A 25,801-nucleotide genomic window follows, 5' to 3' on the forward strand; every position below is an offset into this window, starting at 1 on the left:
GACTTTCTTCTCAGTATTGTCATAATCTTGTACTGATAGCCAGTGCTTTTTTCTGGTGGAATGCACCAACACCTTTTTGTTACATTTTTCATCATGGAACCGAAAAATGTGTGAATAGTAACATAAATTCTCTTTGAATTCCGCTTAGCCCTTGAAGGTTTTAGTTGGACGAAAAGTAGGTTAGGAACGACAAAATTCCTGTGCACTGGACAGTAATCATCTGCCAGTCCGCTATAAAATATTCTACACAGAGTTCCACCACCTTTTTCTCCAGAACAAAAGCACTGCTGATAAGTAAACAGTGTTTTTCCAGCTCCAAAGTTCTTTCTTTCGTAACTGACCTTCAGATCTAAGTTCATTTCACTTTTATACACTATTACACTACAATATTGTATTCTTCACCTGACATAATTAGGAACATTAAATCCAGACGTTTGAGATGGGCAGGGCATGTAGCACGTATGGGTGAATCCAGAAATGCATATAGAGTGTTAGTTGGGAGACCGGAGGGAAAAAGACCTTTAGGGAGGCCGAGACGTAGATGGGAGGATAATATTAAAATGGATTTGAGGGAGGTGGGGTATGATGATAGAGACTGGATTAATCTTGCACAGGATAGGGACCGCTGGCGAGCTTATGTGAGGGCGGCAATGAACCTTCGGGTTCCTTAAAAGCCATTTGTAAGTAAGTAAGTATTACACTACAATAACTCACTTATTCCTCTTTCTTTTGTCACTGTTAATAGGACTCCGCTATACTGGAGAATTCCCATGGTATCATTGAACCGTGCCGTTACGTTTAGCGCCAAATTTTACTAAATACACAATCTCGCCAACATAAGAACACGATGTTGGTGTGTGGCGTCATTAGAGAGAGAAATTTGTTTATTTTCTTTCTGTGCCTCCTTCGTTCTGAACATTACTGAGAGATAGCACCACTGTTAGCTACAAGGTATATTTGCGCAAATATATTGCAAGTAGATTACGTGACTTAAGCACAGGAACGCCATTTCGTAATTTCATTTAAGAAACAAGCCAAACGAATTATCTTTGCATCAAAAACGGATGCTCCCTGGACCAAATTATCGTATTTTATAATTGTTTGAAACTTATTACATGACTTAGATGAGAGTTTCGAGACAAAACAGTTTTGCTATATTTGTTTTTTTTATTAAATGTTAAGCACCACTGTTAGGTACAAGGTGTATTTGCGCAAATATTGCGGGTAAATTATGACGAGTGGCTTAGATGAGAGGCTCGCGACAGAAACAGTTTTGCTGTAGCGCATACGCGGACCTCTCATGCAGTGGAAGCGTGATCCTTGAAATTATTTTCGCGTGTACATTGAAGATTAAATGATTGAGATCCCTTCTTGTTCCGGTTACAGACCTTGGATATACGAAGGTTAGGTTTGGTTAGTTTAGGTTTTTATTAGCCAAGTCCGCGCATGCGCAGACAGGCAATATCCTGTCGCGAGCCGCATGTGATAAGTGATATGAGGTCGAGGAATGGGAGAAGGTTAGGTTAGGTTGGGTTAGGTTAAGTTTGGTTGGGTTGGGTAAGGTTAGGATAGGTTAGGTTAGGTTAGGATAGGTTAGGTTGGGTTGGGTTAGGTTAGGATAGGTTTGGTTGGGTTAGGATAGGTTAGGTTAGGATAGATTAGGTTAGGATAGGATAGGTTGGGTTAGATTAGGATAGGTTAGGTTGGGTTAGGTTAGTTTAGAATAAATTAGGTTGGGTTAGGATAGGTTAGGATATAATAGGTTAGGATAGGTTAGGATAGGATAGGTTGGGTTAGGTTAGGCTAGGTTAGGTTGGGTTAGGTTAGTTTAGGATAGATTAGATTGGGTTAGGATAGGTTAGGTTAGGATATGTTAGGATAGTTTAGGTTAGGGATGGGGAAGTGACAGAAGATTTTAACATGAAGTTTATTTACACATTATGTAATATAAATATTGTTTTCATGTATTTGATGAACCTTTTTTATTTCAACATAAAATTTGATTTCAATTGTTCATGTAGTAGTTAAAATTATAGAAAATTTTACTTATTTGGAAAAATAGAACTTTAAACAAACTTTTCATTAAACAATGTATTGTTAGTGTTATAATTCTGTAACTTGCCGATGTAAGGTAAAACTGGATTGATTTCATGAAAAATTACAGCATAATAATGTTACAGGAGACCGAAGAATGTGACAAGGTTAGAGTGGGTTTGATGAGAGAATAGATTCGTGACAGGAGACCGAGGACTACTATGAGGTTAGAATGGGTTTCTTGAGGGATAGCTAAGTGACAGAAAACCGAGGGCTGTACAGTAATTTTAAGATAAAGACGTAATTAGGAGGGATTTCACAGGAGCGTGGTTGCAATATCAGTTTTTATTTCTAGTCCCACTGGATACAGGATGCTAGATGGATGAATTTTAGCATTCGGCTTTCTTCTTTTGCACTGCATTCCTTGTTGAATATGTAAGTTGCTAGGTAGCCTGTAAATTCACTTTTGCGCCGGTGGTATTGGGGGAGCGAAGCTTTTACATGGCGCCAAGTTGACTCAATCGTATTTGTGTGTGCACCAGATAATTTGTTCACAAATTGTACGGAGTGGTTGACTGTTAGATGATTAAAACCATGTTCACTTATGTTGTTATATGATTTCCAACAGTCTGAGATGATAGTTGTTCCTGGTTTTACCCACTTTTTTATTGGTTTTAGGAGTGTTTGTTCACTACGGTCCTCTATTGGCACTAAAAAACACAGTCCGGTACCACGTTCGACACCTCCAAAGACCCACTGTCCCTGTACATAACGACCTTTGTAGTATTTTTGTTTACCAAATTTACTCTCATCTATTTCGATGACTTTCCCTGGACCGCCAATTTGGGTGGAAGACATTTCTACATAGAAAATTAACACAGATCTTACAAGGGATCTCCACTTACTGAGAGTATGGTCATAAAAATTGTACTCTTGTTTTATGTTATTCCCGGGCGTATTATTGAGGATTTCATATAGCAGGAACATGATTTCTTCATATGTTAAGTTGCTGTTGTTGAACAATGACTCGTATCTTGTAGTCAACTGCGTATTGCAATTCTTTTTGTTACATCGCCATTTATCGCATTTCGTGTTGAGTTTCATTTGGATTCCACATTTTTTGCATTTGGCAGAAGTTTTCATAAGACCCACTTCCTGAAGAAATTTGACACTCATTTGAATATCAGTGAATAATATTACGAAAAATTTTCTGTTGGGTTTACCTTCATTGCCTATTGTTGATCTGTTGTAAGATCCGACGCAAGAATTGTACCTTTCTGTCATATCCTTCTGGAAACGTTTTACAATGTCTTCTAAAGTGTCCATTTTATCTCGAACTAAAATATCTGTCGAATTTTCTTTTGTTTTATTACGGCCGAATGTGTTTATCTCTTTCGTATCGATGTTTTGTATTCGGTCATGGCCTTTATGACAGTTTTTGTTTCGTAATATTGATAAACAATAATAGGCCTATAATGAAAGCGGTGAATAATTTCATGGACCCTAAATTTTTTTTCGTAAAAGGCAGGCTATTTTTCTCTACGCCAGAAATAAAACGGCAACGCGGTCATAATTACGTACTTAACGCTTTGGGGAACATTAACCGCAAATTTACTTTCCGTCATTTGAATGATATTCCATCAAACACGCCTTTTTTCATATTCATTTCCTTGTGATAGCCCACTTTAAGATCTTACTACATCTGCATTTCTTTTAATGCGTTCAAAACACCGCCGTTGTACTACATAAAACCTTGCTCTTGACTAATGCAGTGAATTATTTAAGAATATAGTCGCGAATTTTACTACCACCATTTCGATTGTGTTTTGTTTGGCACGGCTCGGTACGGCCTGGTGACTAGTGGCCGGCGAGTAACGTCCACTATCGATATTCGTCTGCCGTGAGTATTATCCAGTTGTTCCTAGGACTCTATTTCACTTTACTGCACTTTCCTATATTTTTCTTATAGACTACTTCCTACTGTTCTGTCTGATACCACCTAATCCTACTTCACCCCCCTCAAGCACCAGTTTCTAAGACTGTAACCTTTCCTTATGTAGCAAAATTCACGTCATATCTCTCCCTCTCTCGGTTTTCTATTATCATTACCTGAGTTCCTTTCCCTTTCTAAGTGTTCCATTCATATTTATTGAAGACAACCTAATCTTGTTCATTTAATATATATTTTAATGTACCGAAGTACATATAGTATTTCCATGCAGATATTCTGCGTCATCATACGATGAAAGAGTAATGGAATGGAGAAAAATTCTCTCCGGCGCCAGGATTTGAACCCGGGTTTTCAGCTCTATGTGCTGATGCTTTATCCACTAAGCCTCGCCGGATACAACCCCGACGCCGGTTAGAATCGTCTCAGATTAAGCTCCAACTCTTGGGTTCCCTCTAGTGGCCACCCTCTGCACTACGTCATAGATGTCTATGAACGCAGGACCGAAGTCCACACATGTGCTGAGGTGCACTCGAATGAGTGACTAGTTGGCCGGGATCCGACGGTATAGGCGCAGAATATCTGCATGGAAATATATGTACTTCGGTACATTAAAATATATATGGTATGCGTAATAAATCACTTCGTGATTTAAGACGGCGCCTATACTGTCGGATCCCGGCCAACTAGTCACTCATTCGAGTGCACCTCAACACGTGTGGACTTCGGCCCTGTGTTCATAGACATCTATGACGTAGTGCAGAGGGTGGCCACTAGAGGGAACCCAAGAGTTGGAGCTTAATCTGAGACGATTCTAACCGGCATCGGGGTTGTATCCGGCGTGGCTTAGTGGATAAAGCATCAGCACGTAGAGCTGAAAACCCGGGTTCAAATCCCGGCGCCGGAGAGAATTTTTCTCCGTTCCATTACTCTTTCATTGTTCATTTAAGAAATTTTGTTTTTGTGTAAGTCAATTATGTATGTAGCCTTTAATAAATATGATTAAACATGTAGGATGAGATGAATTATTAATTTAAAAAAAATAGTCATTCATTTATATTTATGAATGTGAAAAAAGTGACAATGATTTCATGAGCTGAAGCAACTGTGTGGTTCCCGCAGGTACCTGACACTGTCCGTTTTGAGCGAGGCTGATCAGGCTCGCACTCACGTGTTCAGCTCTTTCTTCTACAAACGCTTAACAACTCGCCCTGCCAAGTCACTCAGACGCTCACATCCAGTTGAAGACGACCCGAAATTGTCGCCTGCAGAGAAGAGGCACAGCAGAGTGAAGAGCTGGACCAAGAACGTGAATATCTTCAAGAAGGACTTCATTATCATACCCATCAACGAACAGTAAGTACGCACAGCAATGCCCAGAGAAACATATGAGATGTGATGTGTACGTGTTTGTTACAGCTGTCACTGGTTCCTTGTGATCAGATGTGATGTGTAATTGTTTGTTACAGCTGTCTCTGGTTCCTTGTGATCAGATGTGATGTGTAATTGTTTGTTACAGCTGTCTCTGGTTCCTTGTGATCAGATGTGATGTGTAATTGTTTGTTACAGCTGTCACTGGTTCCTTGTGATCAGATATGATGTGTAATTGTTTGTTACAGCTGTCTCTGGTTTCTTGTGATCAGATGTGATGTGTAATTGTTTGTTACAGCTGTCACTGGTTCCTTGTGATCAGATGTGATGTGTAATTGTTTGTTACAGCTGTCTCTGGTTTCTTGTGATCAGATGTGATGTGTAATTGTTTGTTACAGCTGTCACTGGTTCCTTGTGATCAGATGTGATGTGTAATTGTTTGTTACAGCTGTCTCTGGTTTCTTGTGATCAGATGTGATGTGTAATTGTTTGTTACAGCTGTCACTGGTTCCTTGTGATCAGATGTGATGTGTAATTGTTTGTTACAGCTGTCTCTGGTTTCTTGTGATCAGATGTGATGTGTAATTGTTTGTTACAGCTGTCTCTGGTTTCTTGTGATCAGATGTGATGTGTAATTGTTTGTTACAGCTGTCACTGGTTTTTTGTGATCAGATGTGATGTGTAATTGTTTGTTACAGCTGTTCCTGGTTCCTTGTGATCAGAAGTGATGTGTAATTGTTTGTTACAGCTGTCACTGGTTCCTTGTGATCAGAAGTGATGTGTAATTGTTTGTTACAGCTGTCACTGGTTCCTTGCGATCAGAAGTGATGTGTAATTGTTTGTTACAGCTGTCACTGGTTCCTTGTGATCAGAAGTGATGTGTAATTGTTTGTTACAGCTGTCACTGGTTCCTTGTGATCAGAAGTGATGTGTAATTGTTTGTTACAGCTGTCACTGGTTCCTTGCGATCAGAAGTGATGTGTAATTGTTTGTTACAGCTGTCACTGGTTCCTTGTGATCAGAAGTGATGTGTAATTGTTTGTTACAGCTGTCACTGGTTCCTTGCGATCAGAAGTGATGTGTAATTGTTTGTTACAGCTGTCTCTGGTTCCTTGTGATCAGAAGTGATGTGTAATTGTTTGTTACAGCTGTCACTGGTTCCTTGCGATCATCTGCTTCCCTGGCCTGAAAGGAAGTGTGCGATTCTCTGACGACACACCTATAGTTTTACCACCTGTCAGAAAACCTAAGAAAGCCATTCCGAAAAAAAATGCAGGTAAGTAAGATAATTGAATGCATGTTAGCTCACTGTGTTTGTGTCATCTTTCAACTAAGGAATATTTTCAGCATGTCGTACATTTCTATAAATTTATGAATAGAAATAAGAATAAATTTAGATTTGGTGTTTTGCATTACAGATAATTGATATCAGAAAGCATTACCTTTCGAAGATTTTTCAGGTGAAAAGGAATTCTATGCATTGAACCATTAAAAATGGCTAAATGCACATAACTGGCTGAGAACAAGATACTGGAAGAAAGAGCCTGGGCAATTGTAACAAATAATGGCAAAGCTGAAAGGTGCAAACTATGAGAGATGAAAGTGAAAATTAGTTGTTCTCTGGTGTTGGTTGTTGAAACATTAATTGTGTAGCATTAATTTTCTTTGAAGACAAAGTAGGTTCGATCTCAGCCTGAATCTTAGCAATGACTAAGTTTATCTTGATGTGATATGTATTGGATCACAGGCACTGTTGAAGACTGCATGAAGGGGACTCTTCAGATTGGTTCCACAACAATCACACCGATCAAGCCAACGGCGACAATCACACTGGACACTTGTGGCGAGGAAGGTTCAGACAGGGACGAGGCAGAAGCTGACGACGACGAGATGGAGCAAGGAACCAGCGAGGAGGAGGTATGTGTATGTGTGAGTAGATCGCTTTCATTTGAGGCAGTGTTGCCAAGTTAACTTGTCACGTATTACTTTCCTCCTTGTGATCGAAATATTTATAGCCAGGATTGAATTTTGAACTGTGTCATTTGATACAGCTAAAAAAAATGTTACGCTGATTGTATAAGAACGGAATGCGTATGTCAGCTGGCTCTCTTGAGATATTATCCAACCTTCAGCACATAACATATGCTCTGTGCAGAAGATAGATTTATTTCTTTTCAAACCCGGATCTGAACTATATTCTGTGCATTGAACTGTAATACTTACCATAACAATGTCTCTTGAAGTTGCTTTGGTGTCTACGAATGTTCTACATTTCAAGGAAAAAATATAGCAAAGATGTATGAGATGTTTGGTTGATACTGTAAACTTCAACACTCCTGCCCCTTTTTTTATGAATTATAATGAAGAGTATTAATAACATGCAAATACACATAACTGTTCGTTAACAGAAAACCACAATTTAAGTTGCACAGAGTTGGTGTGCACTCAATGTTGGTTGCGTGACGATTGTCAGCCCACTTTGAGGTCTGTGGATATAGAAGGAAAAATTGGGTCGGTGTCTGGTAGGGTTCCTGGGTAGCTCAGTTGGTAGAGCATTGCTCCGTTTAACCAAAGGTCCTGGATTCGATACCCGGCCCCGGAACAATTTTTCCCTCGAAATTATTTATTAATAACCTGCCTCCTTAAGAATTACAAAACTTAACAAGTTGTTGTAGTTGTTTTCTAATGCCAGGTGTTTGACAATAAAGTCATTTGTCCTCTTGCACTCCAATATTTTTCAAAGATATTATCATGGCCAGCCACTGAAGCACAGATTTAAAAAACAAAGTAAAACGGTTTAATTGCCTTTCGTTTTGAAAATAAATATTGACATGCTAAGAACGAGGAAATTTGTAATTCCAAAATGTAGTTTGTATTTCAAAAATCTTGTGCTATATTATCTATTGCACTGTCTACACTTTTTCCTAATACACAGTTTTTACCTTTAATAAAAAAGAAGTATTTTAATACAATATTATTTTTATCCACTTCATGATGTTTATTCTGCAATGTGCTTGAGTAGCGACTTCCCTAATGATCTTCTAGCTAGTAACAAATATTGTAGACACTTCTTATTGTTGCATTTATCATCTAAGTGCTTTATGTCTGAAACACTAGTGGTTGTCCACTCATCACAGTGTACATGAAAAACAAAAGAATGCTTTGTGGTCACCACAACCACATCTTAAGTATCACAGTTCAGTTTTCTATTATAGGTTCTGTTCGTTTGTATATGTGGACTGAATAGACAAGTGTGGTCTAGGCAGTTTTAATTGTTTCACTTTTAATCTATCATTGAACAGTGTTTACCAGTAATGTTTTTACTTTCATTCATATCAAATATTCTAGAGTTCTGTCCGTATGTTGCTGATCAAATTTAGTAACTTTCATGCCAAAATCAATCCCAGAAACAAATTAGAAATTCACAAAATTATAACATGTAATACATTTTAAAACATACATGTACTGCACTGTACTGTAAAGAGTTAACATTGCAAGCTCTGGTTGCAAAGCAGTGTGTCATCTCACTACGTTTTACGTCATGGCTTCCTGGAAGCAATGTGGAAGAAAATGACATGTAGACCTGCTACACTCTCAATGACATGCTCTGCTAAGATGTTCCTTCCTCTTTATTTAAACGGAATTTTTTGCTAAGAGATGATGATGATGATGATATTATTATACGAACAAGAGTTAAGGAAGAGACCAAGGAAGTGCTTTGTATGGGACAGAAACATGGACATTACGAAGAAGTGAAGAGAAACTACTAGCATTTGAAATGTGGATATGAGAAAAACGGAGCATGTGAAATGGGCAGACAGAATAAGAAACGAAGCTGTGTTGGAAAGAGTGGGTGAAGAAAGAATGATGCTGAAACTGATCAGGAAGAGAAAAAGGAATTGGCTGGATTACTGGCTGAGAATAAACTGTTACTGAAGGATGCACTGGAAGGAATTGTGAACAGGAGAAGAGTTCGGGGCAGAAGAAGATGTCAGATTAGACGACATTAAGGTAGTGTATGGATCATATGCGGAGACTAAGAGAAAGGCAGAAAATAGGAAAGATTGGAGGAAGCCGAATTTGCAGTGAAAGACCTGCCCTTGGGCAGAACAGAATGAATGAATTTGAACAAGAATTGGTAGTCAAAAAAACAATTTGTTGTTTTTGTTTATTTACAGGACAATATTTCAAACAGTCAGCCTGAGGCCCCGCCTGTGGAGAAGCACCAGCTGTTTTCTGACCCTGCACATGAAGAGCAGCCGCCGCCTCAAGCCAAACCAAGAGGAAAGGCTGCCAAGCCAGTCCGGGAACCCATCAAACAGTAAGAAGATAACAAACTAATCCAGACACTGCATCTCTAGTATTTTACTAGGCTTTTGTTAGAGAAATATGTAATAGAATTGAGTTGCTGAGGTGTCACAGTATGAATCAACTCTTGTTGCAGGCCATGTATTCTGATATTTGACTCTCTGGCGGGAGCAAGTAGGTCACGTGTGGTGGCTACACTGAGGGACTACCTTCGCATCGAGTACAAAGTCAAGGAAGGGAAGGACCGGGAATTCAACAAAGACACAATAAAGGGCAGCACTCCCCGGGTCCCGCAGCAGACCAACTTCACAGACTGCGGGGTGTATGTTCTGCAGTATGTGGAGAGTTTCTTCCAGGTAACACTTGGCACCTACTCCCCAACGAGGGCACTCGATTGTTCTGAAAATCTGTAATAATAATCAATGAGAAGGTTTTTCGCGTCTTTCGAGATAGTGGAGCTGAAATCGTAATAGACTTCGTCCTGTCTTACTGAACCTAGTCGGTAAGGTAAGCTTCGCCTGTTTCGTTATTACTTGCTGTCATTTCGACAGTACATACTGGACAAGAACCAGTTGTATTGTAAATGATTGGTGTACAGAATACTAGTAGCAGTGTTCTTTAAACTTTCTTCCCCATTTAATATCCATATTTCGTCCATTCTCTGGTATTTTATACCTTCTCATTGAACTGATTTGGAGAGGCATTCAGTATGAAGTGAATTAACGCTGTTTGTGTCGTGTATATTCTGAAACAAAAATTGAAAAGACATACAGGATGGTGATATTAATAGAGAATGAGTTGAAGATTAAAATTTTGTAAGTGGCCTAAAATATGGAAGTGACATCTCTGTTCCATTGATTGACATTGATTCGGGAAATAGTGTTGTAGTTGAAGATCTTGTTATGTAATGAGAATTTGAACTGACTCCATCCACGAGTGAGTTTGAACTTGACAGTTCAAAAGGTTCGACAATAAAGAAAATCAGTGAATATTATGAAATTTTAAAAGCAAAAGCGAAAAACAAACGCATGTTATCGCATCTACTGAAAAAAAGAACATCAATGCACTAAAAATACGTAGAAAGGGCTTTACAGTACTTAAGGAAATCTCTGAAACGACACATCTTGAGCCGAATAAAAACAGAAATGCTAAGTGCATTCAAGACTTCCGGTCAGCAAGGTCTAAAGGTTCATGACTATAATTTAAAGAACTTGACAATAATAGCAGCCCCCCCTCAAAAGAAACTATAACATCCATGCTTCTAGTCATTTTCTTAATAGATTTGGAAAGGAAAATCGTATAACCGCCTGAAAGATTACAAAATTTGTTTCGTGTAGAGATATAGAAGAGGAGTTCACTTTAATTAAAAAGGGGAAAAAATTGTTAGAACCATGAACACAACACTATTACAGAAACAACATTTGACGACGATTGTGTATTTAACACTGATCAATCTCATTTTGAGTATGAGATGACATCTGGTTGAATATTATCACACCCTGGCGAGAACCACACTCTTTCGATGGTGCAATCTTTGACATCAGTCTCACATTTCATCATCAAGTACACTAGGGATACGTCTTTACATCTGCATCCAAGAACCAAATGGTGGATTTGGGCCTAAAATAAAAGAAATCTTGACAAGGAAAACTCTGCTTTATATTGTGGTAGATGCTAGTACTGCAGGTAAATTCATAAAGAATCATGTGAAAAAATGGCTGCTGAATGCATTCATTTCTAATGTTACCAATAACAGCTTATTACTTTTTGATTCTTGGAGTGACCAGACAAGATGAATATATTTTTAAGGATGAGGAAATAATAAAGATGTTGGATAACATTCCACGGAAGTCGTCCTCCAGAAATAACACAATTTGTGCAACCTCTTGATGTTTAATTTTTCAGACAGACAAAATTGTTATTCGCAGATTGGAAGAGCATTTCGGGCATGACAGGGTAATTATAATAAAATTGCATTCTGCAATATGAGAAATTTCTGTGAGATTCGAAAATGTATTCCGAACTGAAAATTGTGTGTGCGGCATGGACGAATGTGAAGAAGCAGCCATTGCCAAGTGCTGCTATTTTTAGATGGATGCCCAGACCATTTTGTTCCGAATCCACATTATCACCGATAAGGCAAGAGATAAAGAGTATAGACATCATGCATGGCCAATGCTTAGCGAGAATTGAATGCTAGAGTGGCATAATTGCAAATTTGGAGCTAAGGTATTTTAAAAAAGTACAAAACTAAAGCCAATATTTCCACGTTTCTTACTGACTAACAGTTAGCTTATGTTTAGATTTTCAGAACAATCGAACGCCCCTCTTGGGGGATGTTCCTTGTGAGCAGTGGCCGTTCTTCTTTGTTGACCCGTTTTCATATGATTGGCACCTACTGTGTAGTGTCACTGAGCAGTGTGGCAGTTCTTCTCTGATGACCCGTTTTTGTATGCGTGGCACCTACTGTGTAGTGTCACTGAGCAATGTGGCAGTTCTTTGATGCATCTGTTTTCATTTGCAGGATCCCATCAAGGATTATAATTTGCCAATGAAGAATCTCGTGGAATGGTTTTCGGAGGACATTGTGAACAGGAAGAGGGAGGAGATACAGAAACTACTGCTCAAACTTTTAGAAATGAACAATGTGGACATCGACACTCTGAACTTGCCGAAGCTGACATTTTCGGGTAGTCGCTCTGAGTCTGAAATGCAGGTAGGTGAAAGGAACTAGTACAGCTATGTGGTGAATGTTACATGTGTCATAATTTGTTGATTTTCCAGCACACATTATCAGTGTTAATGCTTGCAGATGTATAAAAATGATCTTGCTATACGAATTCAGAAACATCTACATTTTTCATATGGAATATCTGTAAGTGATTGGAGAAGTTCCACCTCTTCACTGTAGTAGTGCTGACACCACATTCCTCAGCAAGCATGACTGCAGTGCTGTAAGTGGCCCACACCAGTAGCAGCAGCCTTGCCAAGTTGTTGAATCGAAATGCATTCAGTGTTAGTTGAGACTAAAAAAAATAATTTAAGAAAACTTTTAACATAAAATACGTGTGGGCTCGACAGCAAAGAAAATTGGATATAAAGGTACATTAATCGTGTGTAATAATTATTGGGACTATGAAAATTTAATGTTATATATGAAAAAAACGTTAAAAGGAGATTGCCTGAAATTGGGGTTCTAGTGTACATGTTAAATCTTTTATGATCTTTTCCTCGATTACAAACAATTTAATGTATTTTATAGGTTATAATATGGCTGAGGAAGCACATCACAATGCACTACCTAAAGAAACACAAATGGAAAAATGCTACGAACAGAATTGTACTTGAGATTAATAAGTCACCTGAACATGTTAAACAAAAACAAAGTTCACAAAATCAGAAAGCTTCCGAGAAGAGAAATATACTTACTTACTGGCTTTTAAGGAACCCGGCGGTTCATTGCCGCCCTCACATAAGCCCGTCATTGGTCCCTATCCTGAGCAAGATTAATCCATTTTCTATCATCATATCCCACCTCCCTCAAATCCATTTTAATATTATCCTCCCATCTACGTCTCGGCCTCCCTAAAGGTCTTTTTCCCTCTGGCCTTCCAACTAACACTCTATATGCATTTCTGGATTTGCCCATACGCGCTACATGTCCTGCCCATCTCAAACGTCTGGATTTAATGTTCCTAATTATGTTAGGTGAAGAAGACAATGCGTGCAGTTGAAGAGAAATATAAATGTCTGAAATGTACAGTTCATAAATATCTTTTAATAGTCTTCTCTCAAAACTTCATCAATAGCTTGACACACCTCGGGTATTGTACGTGAAATAGTGCACTTTGGTATAGAAAACAGATAGCTTATTTCAGTGACCCACTTAAAGGACAATTCAGGTTCATTACATGCATTCCATTGCTGCATACAGACTTCGGCCTACCAGTTAACTGCAAGACATTTTGTTTGTGATATAAACTTTCTCACTAATGTTTCTTTGTTTTGTATTAATGACGTTAATTTTCCCAATATGTAATCGAAATTGCTTCCTAAGATTCCAGTAAATGCTTTATACAATTTTTTGTCTTTCCCGTACAATTCATGAACCCTCCATAGCAGACATTCAACAGCTGATCTAAAACTATGAAAGATGGAATGGCGTGTTGTGTGTAAATGCTAAATGCAACTTTCTCGTAGTCTTGCTGTTGCAGTTACTAACTTACGTGTGCAAGTAAACATTGCGTTCCATCTAAGCTGCACATGGCCGAGTACCATTTACATTGCACTACAAACATTAGATAACGGAGAAGGTTCTCTCTTCTCTTGTGATTGACAGGCGAGACACCCTCCAGTTATCGAGTTTATTCCTAATTTTGATGAGAAAATTTGTGATGTGGAATTGAAATAGTTGATTCACATTCCCCCCCCCCCCCCCCCCCCAGTGCCTGAAACTATGCCTTAAGCAATAGTGCTTCCAATGCTCCAGAGATGATACATTTCGAGATTTTCTTGAAAATATGATTTTCCATCTTTGTTAATATAAAAGTGCTGTATATAGCAATTTTTCTGTATTAGATGGACTTTTTCTTATTCAGCCTCTGCAAGATCGGTCAGGAATGGTGCATAATTATTTTCTTTGTTCTACGAGAACTTGTGAAGACAGTCAAAAAATGTTGTTCATATACCGCTCTAAAGAAATTCTTAAAAAGAATAAATAAATAGAATAAAAAGGTCCTTCGTCTTCAAGGAATGACATTTCACATAAATTGAGGGAATGAAAATGGAGAACAGACTTTGGAAAGTTTTCATTTCTCAACCATACTGTCATGGACTGAAATGCTTTACCTGCAGACTTGCTGAAGACTTTACCAGTAACCACAATTTTCTTTTTAAATAGGCTCAAGGATTTCACTAATAGACTGTAGTATAATATCCTCAGTATTTAGAGTGAAAGTGTGTGAATTACAGTGACTGCAGTCAGTGCAGTGAGTTACAGTGTCTGAGTAATGAGTTAGAATTACAGTGAAAGTGAGTGAATGCACAGTGCATAGTAGTGAGTGCAAGGATGTTGGTAATGAAGAGTGCAGGCTTTTGATTGTATGTTCTCTTGTTCATTACTATGTCTTGTTTATTTAAAATACAATTATTTTTTCTGTATTTACTACGGGTGAAGACCATTTGTATTTAATAAATATTTATTTTTTCGTTCTACCACACCACACCACACTCACACTCACACTTAGAAAAATGTGGATTTTCGGTATTCCAGGGCTGAGTATTGTGTGTATACATAGCCATTGAAGTGAAACCAAGCTTTGTCACTGAAAAACGGCATTGGATTAACAATTCCATAATGAATTGCTTCTAACATCCGAGAAGAAAATTGTGTGTATGCGCTACTGGATTCAATTTTTGAACTATAGACAATTTATAGGGATGAAAGTTAGAAATTTGGAATGAATTTTACAGAACATTGTTGTTGTGCTAGGGGCAAGTACCCTTCATTGGACTCACTCCATCAGCAAGCTGCAGACAACTCCTCTTCTTTTCAAGAGCTGAGCCTGTTTCTCGCCACTTATTAAACGAATTAACAATAACATTGTTTCGATTATTGTGTAACCTAAAACCTGCGTAAACACAACTTTTCTTTCAGTAAATACATATAAAGAAGGAAAATGCGTTGTCATACTGTGGCGAAAATACATCTTTGTCACCAATGGAGATCGACGTCAGTGCCAGCAGACTTGCATTGTGTGTTGGGCTGAGCTTAGTGTGCAACATTGTGGTGACTCACTGTCTATTATTAAAAGAGAGAGAGAAATAATTTTAATATTGTCTTCTTTATAAATGGAGAGAATAGTGGAAAAGTGGTACAAGTCTGAAACACTGGTCGAGCTCCCAGATACCGACACAGCAAAGTGGAAGTCATTGACTTAAGGGGTCATAATTGCTGTCTTTGTTACGTGATTATGAGACATCGGATTTATATGCACTAAAATATCTAAAATATGCATGCATATATGCTGTCAAAATCTTTAAAATATGCTCTATCATTTAAAAAATATTCACGAAACATGCACTAAAAATTTTAATTTCTGGCTTATGCATTTTGGTACTTGTAATGTACACTCTTCTTTAGACATCATTCTGGTCGTTGTAATTTGATTTGCAGTACACAACGATTATTTTCTCCGAATGCTAGGGATAAGTGTATGACATTTATCACTTAACACAAGTTTGTATGCTGAGGACCTTTTCACATCTACAGGTATTACTGGGCAAAATTTGAAAGCACTTACTAGCTCTGGAGAATTTTTTTCTGGAAGCACAACGTTTTCACCTTGAAGATATTTATCCACAAAACATAAAACTTTAATGTCAAGATTTCTCCCTAAAACCGCGCACAATTTATATCATTTATTTTTCTGCATACTTTAAAGGAGCTCTCTGAAGTTTATTCTGAACCTCCTTGAGGATTGATAAAGATTCATGTAAACACAAACTACATTTTTCGAGTTTTTTTGTGGCTTCAGCTATAACTTTGAAATATGCCTGCATTAAGCCAAGTCCCTTTGCAAGTATTCTGTGAACTTTGGATTGACAAAGCTTTAGTTGCATTTAGCGCACCAACTGAATTGAAATTATCTGAATAGAGAGAGCAGCTTCAATCCACGTACCCCAGCAGAGAAGTATTGGCTCTGGGAGTAATGGAAGGTCTGTAAATTTTTCTTTGTAATCATTAACTCTGGATGGGTTACAAACACTCCCGCTTTCAACTGTAAATAAAAATGTTATTCCCCAGTAACATCACGTGATTTTGTCAGTAACACTTAGAGAGGCTCCTTATGGGTGCCTCCATGGTAAGGACTTAATTATCTTGTCATTAATGCGTTTAAATATTAATTTTAAAATAATAAATAAAGAATGCATGTATTATATGCTCAATGCATGGAAAAATGCTGAAATATGCAGCAGCATCGGAAATATGCAATTATATGCACTCTAAAACTTCACATACAGAAACAGAAGAACATGAAACATATTGCAAAAGTTAATTCCATACCACAAGTAAAAACAAACTAAATGTGCATTTGCATATAATCCGGTGTCTAGTGATTATGTACAGAAATAAAGAGGTTTCTGGGGGTAAATGTCCATAATATGTTAACATAGTTCCTCTCTTTTTCCCTATACTGCAGTGTGTTGTTAGCAAGGTAGTAATGGGAGCTGTCGTAGTATATGAGCATCTGTTTTGTATTAATTTGTCAAAATATAAGTATGTTTATTTAACATTGCGCAATATATAAATTAAGGACTAATGTCCAGGCATTTGAACATTATTTAAATTAAGTTGTCCATTTTACATTTTTAGAATACGAAAAATACATTTTATGCGCAGTATGGAAAGTAAATTTGTTTAATTTTCTTCTTTGGGTGCACAGTAAATATTTCACTAATGTCATTTGAATGTTAGTATAAAGCATTTACTATTACTACAAATTGCAGACATGAATTGTGTGAAGATGCGTGATGTAGAGGAGTACCCATGATCTTGTTTTACTTTCTCATTAATTTGTACAAATTTCTGTAAACTATTATTCTGCTGTTGGTGTAGAATGCTTCCATTATGATTATTTTTACATAATTTTGTAACAACGGTACTATTAATTAGGACATGCAAGGGAGCAACATTATTGGTTAAGATCAGACAGCGGATTTTCGGTCCTTACACAGCAACAAGATGTCGCGTCCCTTGGCATATGGAGGCAGCATAGCAATGAGTTCAATGACCTCCCTGCAACTGACATACACCTAAGTTCAGTATCAGGACCCAGAATGTGCTGTCTGATGAAGATAATTGATACTAGTAAAAAAAAAAGTAGTCTTTCACATTCTTGACTGATTATTTAAAATGAACTTTTCAGTAATTAATTGAGCTTCCTTTATGAAAAGGTTGCCAGCTTTGACAAAATGTATTATATATAATTTGGAAAACACACCTAATAGGTAAAAAGATTTATATATATCCATATAAAACATCATAAAAATTTACACCTAAGTAACGTACATGTAAATATAGTCTACTGCTGATAATTCGCGTGTGATTAATTTGCTTTCCAGGTAATTCACGATTATTTCGTTTTTTGGGAGGGGGAGACGCAATATAATTTTCGTTTTTACCCTATTTATGCTCTCTCCCTCTCCTTGCAAACGGTCAGAAGTTGGTAAGGGATCAGTCAAGAAAGTGAGGACGTTATACGAGATTTCACAGTTGGTAGTGTAAAGCAGTGTTCCGCAACCTTTTTCTACTCGTGGCACACTCTGGACAGGGCTAGACTCAACAAGGTACACCAAAATGTTAATCTCCTTAAAAACATATGCTGTGACTCTCTTAATATAATTATGTAATGTAATCAAATTTATTATTATTATTATTTATTATTTATTATTAATATTGTCATCATTATCTTAAAATCAACTCTTGCATTTCTTAACAATTTATGAACTTTAATTCACTGTACAAAATACACGATTCTATTACTAATATTAAAGTAAATAACTCTGCTCATACCTTCAATGTGACTCTTGGGCCTCTTAGCTGCACACAGATGGGTGATCCGTAGCGAAATCGTTAACAGTGCAAGTCTCATTTCATCGATAGATTTGTCTCTCCCTCTTTGATGTTTTAATTTCAGTTAACATCGAGAGGCGCAGTTCACACATATATGTAGTTGAAAATGACAATAATATATTAAATGCCATTTCGGAGATAGCCTGGTATTCACTCCTTATTGACAACCAAAATGTTTCCAAAGGCACTTCGAGAAGTTTTAATTTCAATGTTTTATCTGCTTTTAAATCTGCCAGTTCCTCTTGCATGAGTATATTATTCGGAAGATGTTTTGAATCCACAATGAATGGATCACGAACCCAGTCGAAATCTGGAACACTCTCTCCAAAATAATCCTTTAACTTCTGCTGCAAGATTACTAAATGTTATTTAATTAAGTCCAACACTTTATTACCGTCAGCAAGGGGCCATACAGTTGGGAACATTTCAAACGAACCATTTTCAATAATCTGTATCCACAAATTCAGTTTATTCACAAGTCCTTGAATCTTATCCGTACTAGTCAGAATATTTTCGTTCCTACCTTGCATTTTTCTGTTAAGTTCATTCAAATGTACGAAAATATCGGAAAGATATACCAACTTAGATACCCATTGATCATCTGCAAATAAATCTGCATACTCATGCCCCTCAACAGTAAAAAATGCCAGTATCTCCTCTTTAAGTTCAAACATTCGTGCTAACACTTTACCTCGTGATAACCATCGCACTTCTCTACGTAGAAGGAGTGTAGTGTGCTCTGATCCCATCTCCTGACACAAAACGGAAAAAAGCCGCGTATTTTGGGGCTGCTAATATCGGTGGACTCATCGATCTGAAGTGAGAACTTCTGGCTGCTCTTTCTTTTCTCCTTCATAATATCTTCGGTGTCACTAACTCGGCGGCTAATTGTGTCAGCAAAGAGAGAAATTTTTTAAATTTCACTAGCAGCTTCTGAATCCAGAATTATTTTCACCATACCTTTACAGGCAGGCATTAACAACGTTTCGGCTATCGTGCATTTTTTTGGTCTTCACGGTAATTTCGGCTACCTTACAGCTAGCTTCCTGTATTTTTTTGTGAAACACTTACCGAAGTCGTCTTGATCTTCACTTGTTTTTGTTTTTCTTTCTTTTGTTCCAACAACAGACGAAAATAATTCACATCTTTGCTTGGCAGAAAGGAATATTTTGTTAACAAATGTAATTTCAATTTATTGGGAATCAAAGCAGCACTACTGAGTTGTTCGTCATACACAGCACACTCGGGGATTGGGCATGTTTTGTTAAGGCATCATTTTTTAATTTTAATTAATTGTCGCGTCACACCTTTCACCTTCGAAGGCACACTGGTGTAAAGGATGACATAGATGACGAAGAGCGCGAGGAAGAAGCCAGAAAGTTACGAAGTTGCACACACCCAAGCTAGTGTCACTTCAGACACACTTCTGTCGTATATGGAAAATTGTGATGACTTTTCGTTTATAGATATTGTTTTCTTAAGAAATTTGCGATCTAAAATCAGACAAAGTGAACAATCCTTTAAGAAATAAAAAAGACGACTGGTTATTTTGTTGAACTGAAGTGTCTTCTGATATTTTGTAAAACTTGTGTTTCTTGATGTAAGATTCTATTTCACTGCATTAGCTACTGTATAATGTTTTGCACTGTTTCACATTTTGCACTTGATTTGAAGCGTATTTTAGTAATTAAACCTGTCAGAATAACTTTTATTGGACTTCAAATAATACTGTAATAAATTTTGCAGTTTTTAGATATTTCACAGAAGTTTGTGCAAATTATCTGGAGTGAACTGTATTCACTATTGTGATTACTTGAAGATAAATGCACTTATCTACCCACATCACATTTGTGCCTGAACTTCGTGGTCAGTTTACCTGTCATGTTGGTTTCAGAATCTCTGATATCTTCACAACTTTGACATCTAGTTTCAACAAGAAACTATTATTCTCATATCTAAGCACAGAACATGCTGTTACTCTCAGTCTTTCACAATCACCTCTCAAATCTGGAATCTTCTTTCTTCTGGTATTAGAAGCTGTCGGACACTATTGTCTTTGAAAATTAAAATGCACAATTACCTAATTCAACAGGCATTGTAAATTGCATTTGCGCATAAATATAATATCCATAAGCAACATTGAATAATACGAGTTTTTTTCAGACTAATTAAACTACATTTATTGTGTGTAGGGTAAGGAGGTTTTGGATGGAAGTTAAAGCGGTAGTTGATGCTTGCAGGAGGATGGCATGTGTGACACGTCCATGGAAATGCATTCTCAAGACGAGACTGTGGAAGGTGGCTTGGTGTTCACGTGTACAGAGGAGGACGACTATGAAGAGGAGGATGAGGACGACGAGGAGGAAGATGAAGAAGAGGAGGAAGAGGAAGATGACGAGGAGGAGGATGAGGAAGAAGAGGAGGAGTCGGATATGACAGAGTCGAATGTGGGGAACAGCAGTGGACACAGTTCGCCTCTGACGAATTTGAGCCCTGACAAGTTGGGTGGAGGTGATAATAAACGAAAATTAGTGAACTACCCAGAAAGTGACGAGGAGATAGATGGGGAGGGACAGGGGCAAATCTCCATGGAAGTGGACAGTGCAGCACCTGTGAGCTCTTTGGGAGATGATGGGAAGAGAAACAACACAATGTTGTTCCTAAAAAATAAAAGAATTGAAAGACATAGTACTCGCGGAATTGACTCTACTCCAGTAAAGAAGTTGCGAACAGGACAGGCTCAATCCAGTGACAGATAATTCATGTTTTGCTTGTGAATTGGAGATTACGAAATAAAGACTTAAGAGAACGAAATTGTGCGATGTAGACTCTAGCTGCAGCTGATTTGTTTCTATTGGTATCAACATTAAATAGTTTGACGTCTACATTGCAGACAATAGCAAATATCAGGATGTTCATTTCAAGTAATCAATATGGAGTTGTAGTTGAGTATTCCTGTGCTCCCTCCCACTCCATTATGTAGGGAGTAAATTCTTTTTTGGGGGCCATATTGTTTAATATTTTTTTTTTTTTGTACGTTTTGGCTTTACATTGAAAGGCTCTAAATTAATGCTATGTTCATGTTATGCGAGTTATTTTACAAGTTGTAAGAAATTAATGTATGGATGTTTACTAACCTGTAGTAAATGCTGTACGAAAAAAAAAAAAATGCATTGAAGGGAGTTTTTTATTTAGAATTTGCCCATACCAATATGGCCGATTTTACATTTGCCTGTATACACGGCCTTCTGAATGATACATAGTAATTGTAATAGTACAGGCATTGTAGAGGTCAAGAAGGCTGTGAAGGCTTACTTCATCGGATTCTGGAAAGCACTCCATGCAGCTGTTTTCCTTTAGCAAGAATGAGATTTGCAAACTTTGTAGTTGATAGTAAGTATGTAGCTCCATGATAACCAGTTTGTAATATGTGAATGTACTTCTTAAACAGCTGTTCCAGTTAATCCACAGTGGTAATGAGCAATACATGAGTGGAATGTATCAAAGTGGAGAAGTGTAGTAGTTTTTAAGAAATTATACGCTATTTGGAAATCAAATGTAAGTTTTTCTTTTTATGGAAATGTAACACTACTTATTATTAAACAAAAAATAAAGAGATATCAACACTCCTAACCTATATATCTACTTCAAATTCTCGTCTAGATTTGTACAGATATTCAGAATTGTGTGAAATTGAAAACAATGTTAATAATAAATTATACATTTATTCAATGTCAAACCATTTTTCATATGCTTCATTATTTCTTAATTGAAAGACATTCGATTTACTCTCAAAGAGATCGACTGTTTCAGTATATTATTAAATGTAGTGTAGATTACAGCTGCATTATCACGGTATAAATGAAATTTTGAAAAGAGGCTGTATATTATTTTTGCAATCTGAATCTTGACAAGTAAGTATTAATGGAATGTCTCAATCGTAGTATTCACCAGACGGAACACTTTAAATATTGTGTATGTTATTTTTGCAGTATAGATGGCAAGATTCTCGAGTCCAATTGTTCGAAATTGCATGTACGTATATCCAATTAACTTCCCTTGCTGTGTATCCAGGTTTAAGTTTTGTAGAGCTTTCTGCGGGCTCAGTGCATTTATTATTATTATTATTATTATTATTATTATTATTATTATGAGTGGGCGTTAAAAGTGAAATTTATAACCCATTAATAAAGACATTTTCTCTGCGGTGTCCATTATTTTTGGTTTGCAATACTAATATTTTTATTGAATTATTAAACACGCCTCAGGGTTAGCAACGGGGCCTATTGTAACCTATAGGATTTTTACGTACTTGTTTACTTTCGCGATACCGTTTCTATCCAGTATTTCTCCACGTCTTGTGTGACTTCCATCCAGCTATGCTTTATACTACCATTTACTGTCAGTCATCAGAGCTGTTAATGTTTTGTAAAATTTCGTAGGTTAGGTTAGAAGCGGCCATGTTATGTTAGCTATGGATAACTTTCACAACACGGATTCATTCCTTTCCCTCTTACTTCAGAATTCCAACCCTGTGCATACAAAATAAATTATTGGCACTGAAAAGTGCCTTTTCGTAAGCATGATGATATGCATTTGACAAACGCACGCATCTGCTATTTTTAGTATTTTAAGATATAATTGTCGGTGAGGAATCCGTATACTGAAATTTTCCCATTTTTTTTTTTTTTTTTTTTTTTTTTTCCAAAATGCTAGGTCTAGCCTAAATTATTTAGAAAAATCTTTCCAACGTTTGAAACTATACAAAGTCTTGAGATTGACGACATGAAAATTTCAGCCTTGATATGTAGCTATTATGAAGAATATTGCAAATGCAAGAAAAGCTCGAGAGCGAATTTCAGGGTTTTTCTATGTAAAGAAACAAATTGTGTACATTTTTGCAACGTTTCCATCACCAGGAAATTCAAAATATGTACAGGCCAACTTCCTTCATATTCTGGGTCAAATTGTTTTGTGACTAGAGTTTCCTCGGTTCTTAAGAAAAATAAAATGTTGGCAGAAATAGGTTTGTAGTAAATCTGATCGTCAGAAATTCTAGGGTTTCATTGGAGGCCTAAAAGTTGTGTAGTCTGAATGTAGTTTTTCAATGTGTTATGCACAGGGTGCGAATTAAGATTTCTGAAGGAGGGGGGATAGAATCCTAGATAGAAAATACCACACATAAAACAGTGGCGTATACTGGTTAAAGGGTTTGGGCTACCGCTGACCCTATTATTACACAAAATATATCTAACAATTACTTTAATTTTGATTACTATGGTAAAATTAATAATACAAAATTATTACATTATGTTATATTATAAACTTTTTCTTTTGTAATTTCCTTGGGCTACCGCCGGTAGCCCGCAAAATACGCCCCTGACATAAAATTATTATTATCCTCATTCGATACGGCACAACGCTTGGTCGCACAGAGTTTGTCTTGCATCTTGATTATAATAATAATAATTATATCCATGAGCGTGTTTAAGATAAGATGTGTAATTCCTAAGTTATTGATTGTTGTCAGTTGCCAGTGATAATACATCAATATTATAAAGTATACTCTTATTAAAACAATTATATTTTGTGAGGGGGGATAGAAGTTATCCCTGGCAGGGATGTTAATATGAATTTATGAGAGGAGGATAGCTTTGCAACAGGGGGGAAATCCCCCCATCACTCCTGTTAATTCGCACCCTTGTTGTGCATAATATGTAGAAGTGACATTACAATTTTAATACTTAATGTTTTCTGTGGTAATTTTTATAAGTTGAAGTTGAGACACCAAAGTCAGCACATTGCATTGGTGTCGCTGCAGTAAATCTGCGTCTATTAAAAAGATAACATCCATATCCTTTCTGATATTTCTTAGAGCAAAAACTGTTGCATGTGGAACTTTTTGCGCCAGGTTAGATTGATGAGGGCTGCTTAATAACTGTTTTGGTGTTATGTTTAATACATATTGTAGCATTGTGTTCACTGTTGAACAAAATTTTCTGTTAACAAAACGTTAAATATAGAAAATTGTTGAGGGAATCTAACATTGTACCTATGGAGCAACAAGTAAGCTTAGTAATATTTTCCTAGTCTGTTCATTGTGTGAAGTGGTCTTCGAAGTATAAAAAAAAATTAATACAAAAAATAATTGTTGCTTATGCAAGTAAATATTACTAGGGTAACCAATGAATAATACATTGAAAGCAATAATATGAATTATGAAAACTATCAAATATTACTAAAATATATTAAGATTGTCATTACATATTTTTGTAATAGTAGCATATGCGTGATTGTTCTCAAAATAGTTGAATAACGGACACCTGTTTGTTCTAGATAGGTAATTGTAGCCTACTGTCAAAGAGTCTAAACATTTTTAATGTTTTAATTAATATTCTGGATTAATCGTGTAATATAGACATCCAGAATATTTTCAAAATTATTTGGGTAAAAAACTTGGAGAACATCGAGTCCTTCTCTTTATTCCTTATTGTTAGTGATGAGTTAGCTACGGAACAAAAACTTTTCACTTAATTGTAATGGCAATTTGGCCACAGCTTATAAATAAGTTTTATTCTCTCAGTTTGTGGCCAAGATAGAAACGTGAAGCTGAAAAATGATATGTATGGTTATCACACACATTATAGCAACTGGGAGGCTGTGAATTTATTTCATTTGTATCCTACACAAAACTGTGGCAAACTTTTGTTGTTCGTTCCAACTTCAGCTGTGGCTTAAAACTATATAACAAATTAATTTCTCAGTACACTGTTTTAACTAACTAAAGTACGATTAAATTTGAACTTAAAATTAAAGAAATTATTAAGGGAACTTAACATAGGGTTAGATAATTATTTGCTAAATGTTAGTCTTATATACTTGTGAATATTGGTTACTGGTATAACATTTTTCAATTGTGATTGCTTTTTATCATATAGGCTCTTGTTTTTGCAATTGTGCTATTTTATTATATTAATTGTTTATTTTGTCTTCTTCTTTCTGCTTATCTACAGTGCGGTTTTGAACTGACCACGAGTGTTTGCTCATATGGGGGTAAATTCTTTAATTTATGTTTCTGTTTTGTTTAAATATTTGACATGCTCATTTTTGTTTGATGTATATAATAGTTTCTTAATGTATTTTTGTTTTTATTATATGGAATATGTATTTTTATAGTTTCCTGATTGTAATTATTGTAATTGTGATAATAAAATTTCATGGTTGTTAAGATGTGATGTCATAGCTGTATTTATTATAAGCAGAATATTAGTGTGAAATTCTTTTTCTTGTTTCTTGTTACAGTGATATTCCATTTGGAAACCGTGAGCCATTTTGGAATCTGGCGTCTGAAATGTGAGATCGTATTTTTTTCTCTTGTATTGGGTTCAGTTTTTCGGAGGATAGAAAATAGGAGTAATTTTCTATAAGTACTGGTTTTAGTTTTTTATGAAATTAATGTTTTAAAACTTTTTGATTATTATTTCTAATGTGAAAACGCTTAGAAA

At 36.5% G+C, this 25,801-nt stretch overlaps 2 protein-coding genes across 8 annotated transcripts in view; both read left to right on the forward strand.

Moving 5' to 3' along the window:
• LOC138713040 (uncharacterized) overlaps positions 1–21,200 on the forward strand; it is a 106,320-nt gene extending 85,120 nt beyond the window's left edge. For 3 of the 4 annotated variants that reach the window (XM_069844751.1, XM_069844752.1, XM_069844754.1), the window contains exons 18-24: positions 5,105–5,338; positions 6,502–6,629; positions 7,101–7,282; positions 9,532–9,674; positions 9,798–10,017; positions 12,186–12,377; positions 20,537–21,200. In XM_069844751.1, coding sequence (XP_069700852.1) covers positions 5,105–5,338; positions 6,502–6,629; positions 7,101–7,282; positions 9,532–9,674; positions 9,798–10,017; positions 12,186–12,377; positions 20,537–21,055 — 1,618 coding nt within the window. In that variant the 3' untranslated portion in view covers positions 21,056–21,200. The remainder of the gene's footprint in view (positions 1–5,104; positions 5,339–6,501; positions 6,630–7,100; positions 7,283–9,531; positions 9,675–9,797; positions 10,018–12,185; positions 12,378–20,536) is intronic. The other variant, XM_069844753.1, reaches the window with a different exon arrangement.
• Positions 21,201–21,719: 519 nt separating this feature from the next.
• The window catches only part of IKKbeta (I-kappaB kinase beta), a 37,979-nt gene continuing 33,897 nt past the window's right edge, over positions 21,720–25,801 (forward strand). For 2 of the 4 annotated variants that reach the window (XM_069844757.1, XM_069844755.1), the window contains exons 1-2: positions 21,720–21,854; positions 25,599–25,649. The gene's annotated coding sequence lies outside the window, so the exon portion shown is untranslated. Of the gene's footprint in view, positions 21,855–22,288; positions 22,332–25,598; positions 25,650–25,801 lie in introns of all 4 variants that reach the window. The other 2 variants (XM_069844756.1, XM_069844758.1) reach the window with 2 other exon arrangements.

The sequence above is a fragment of the Periplaneta americana genome, chromosome 14 (genome assembly GCF_040183065.1).
Source record: "Periplaneta americana isolate PAMFEO1 chromosome 14, P.americana_PAMFEO1_priV1, whole genome shotgun sequence".
Taxonomy (NCBI): domain Eukaryota; kingdom Metazoa; phylum Arthropoda; class Insecta; order Blattodea; family Blattidae; genus Periplaneta; species Periplaneta americana.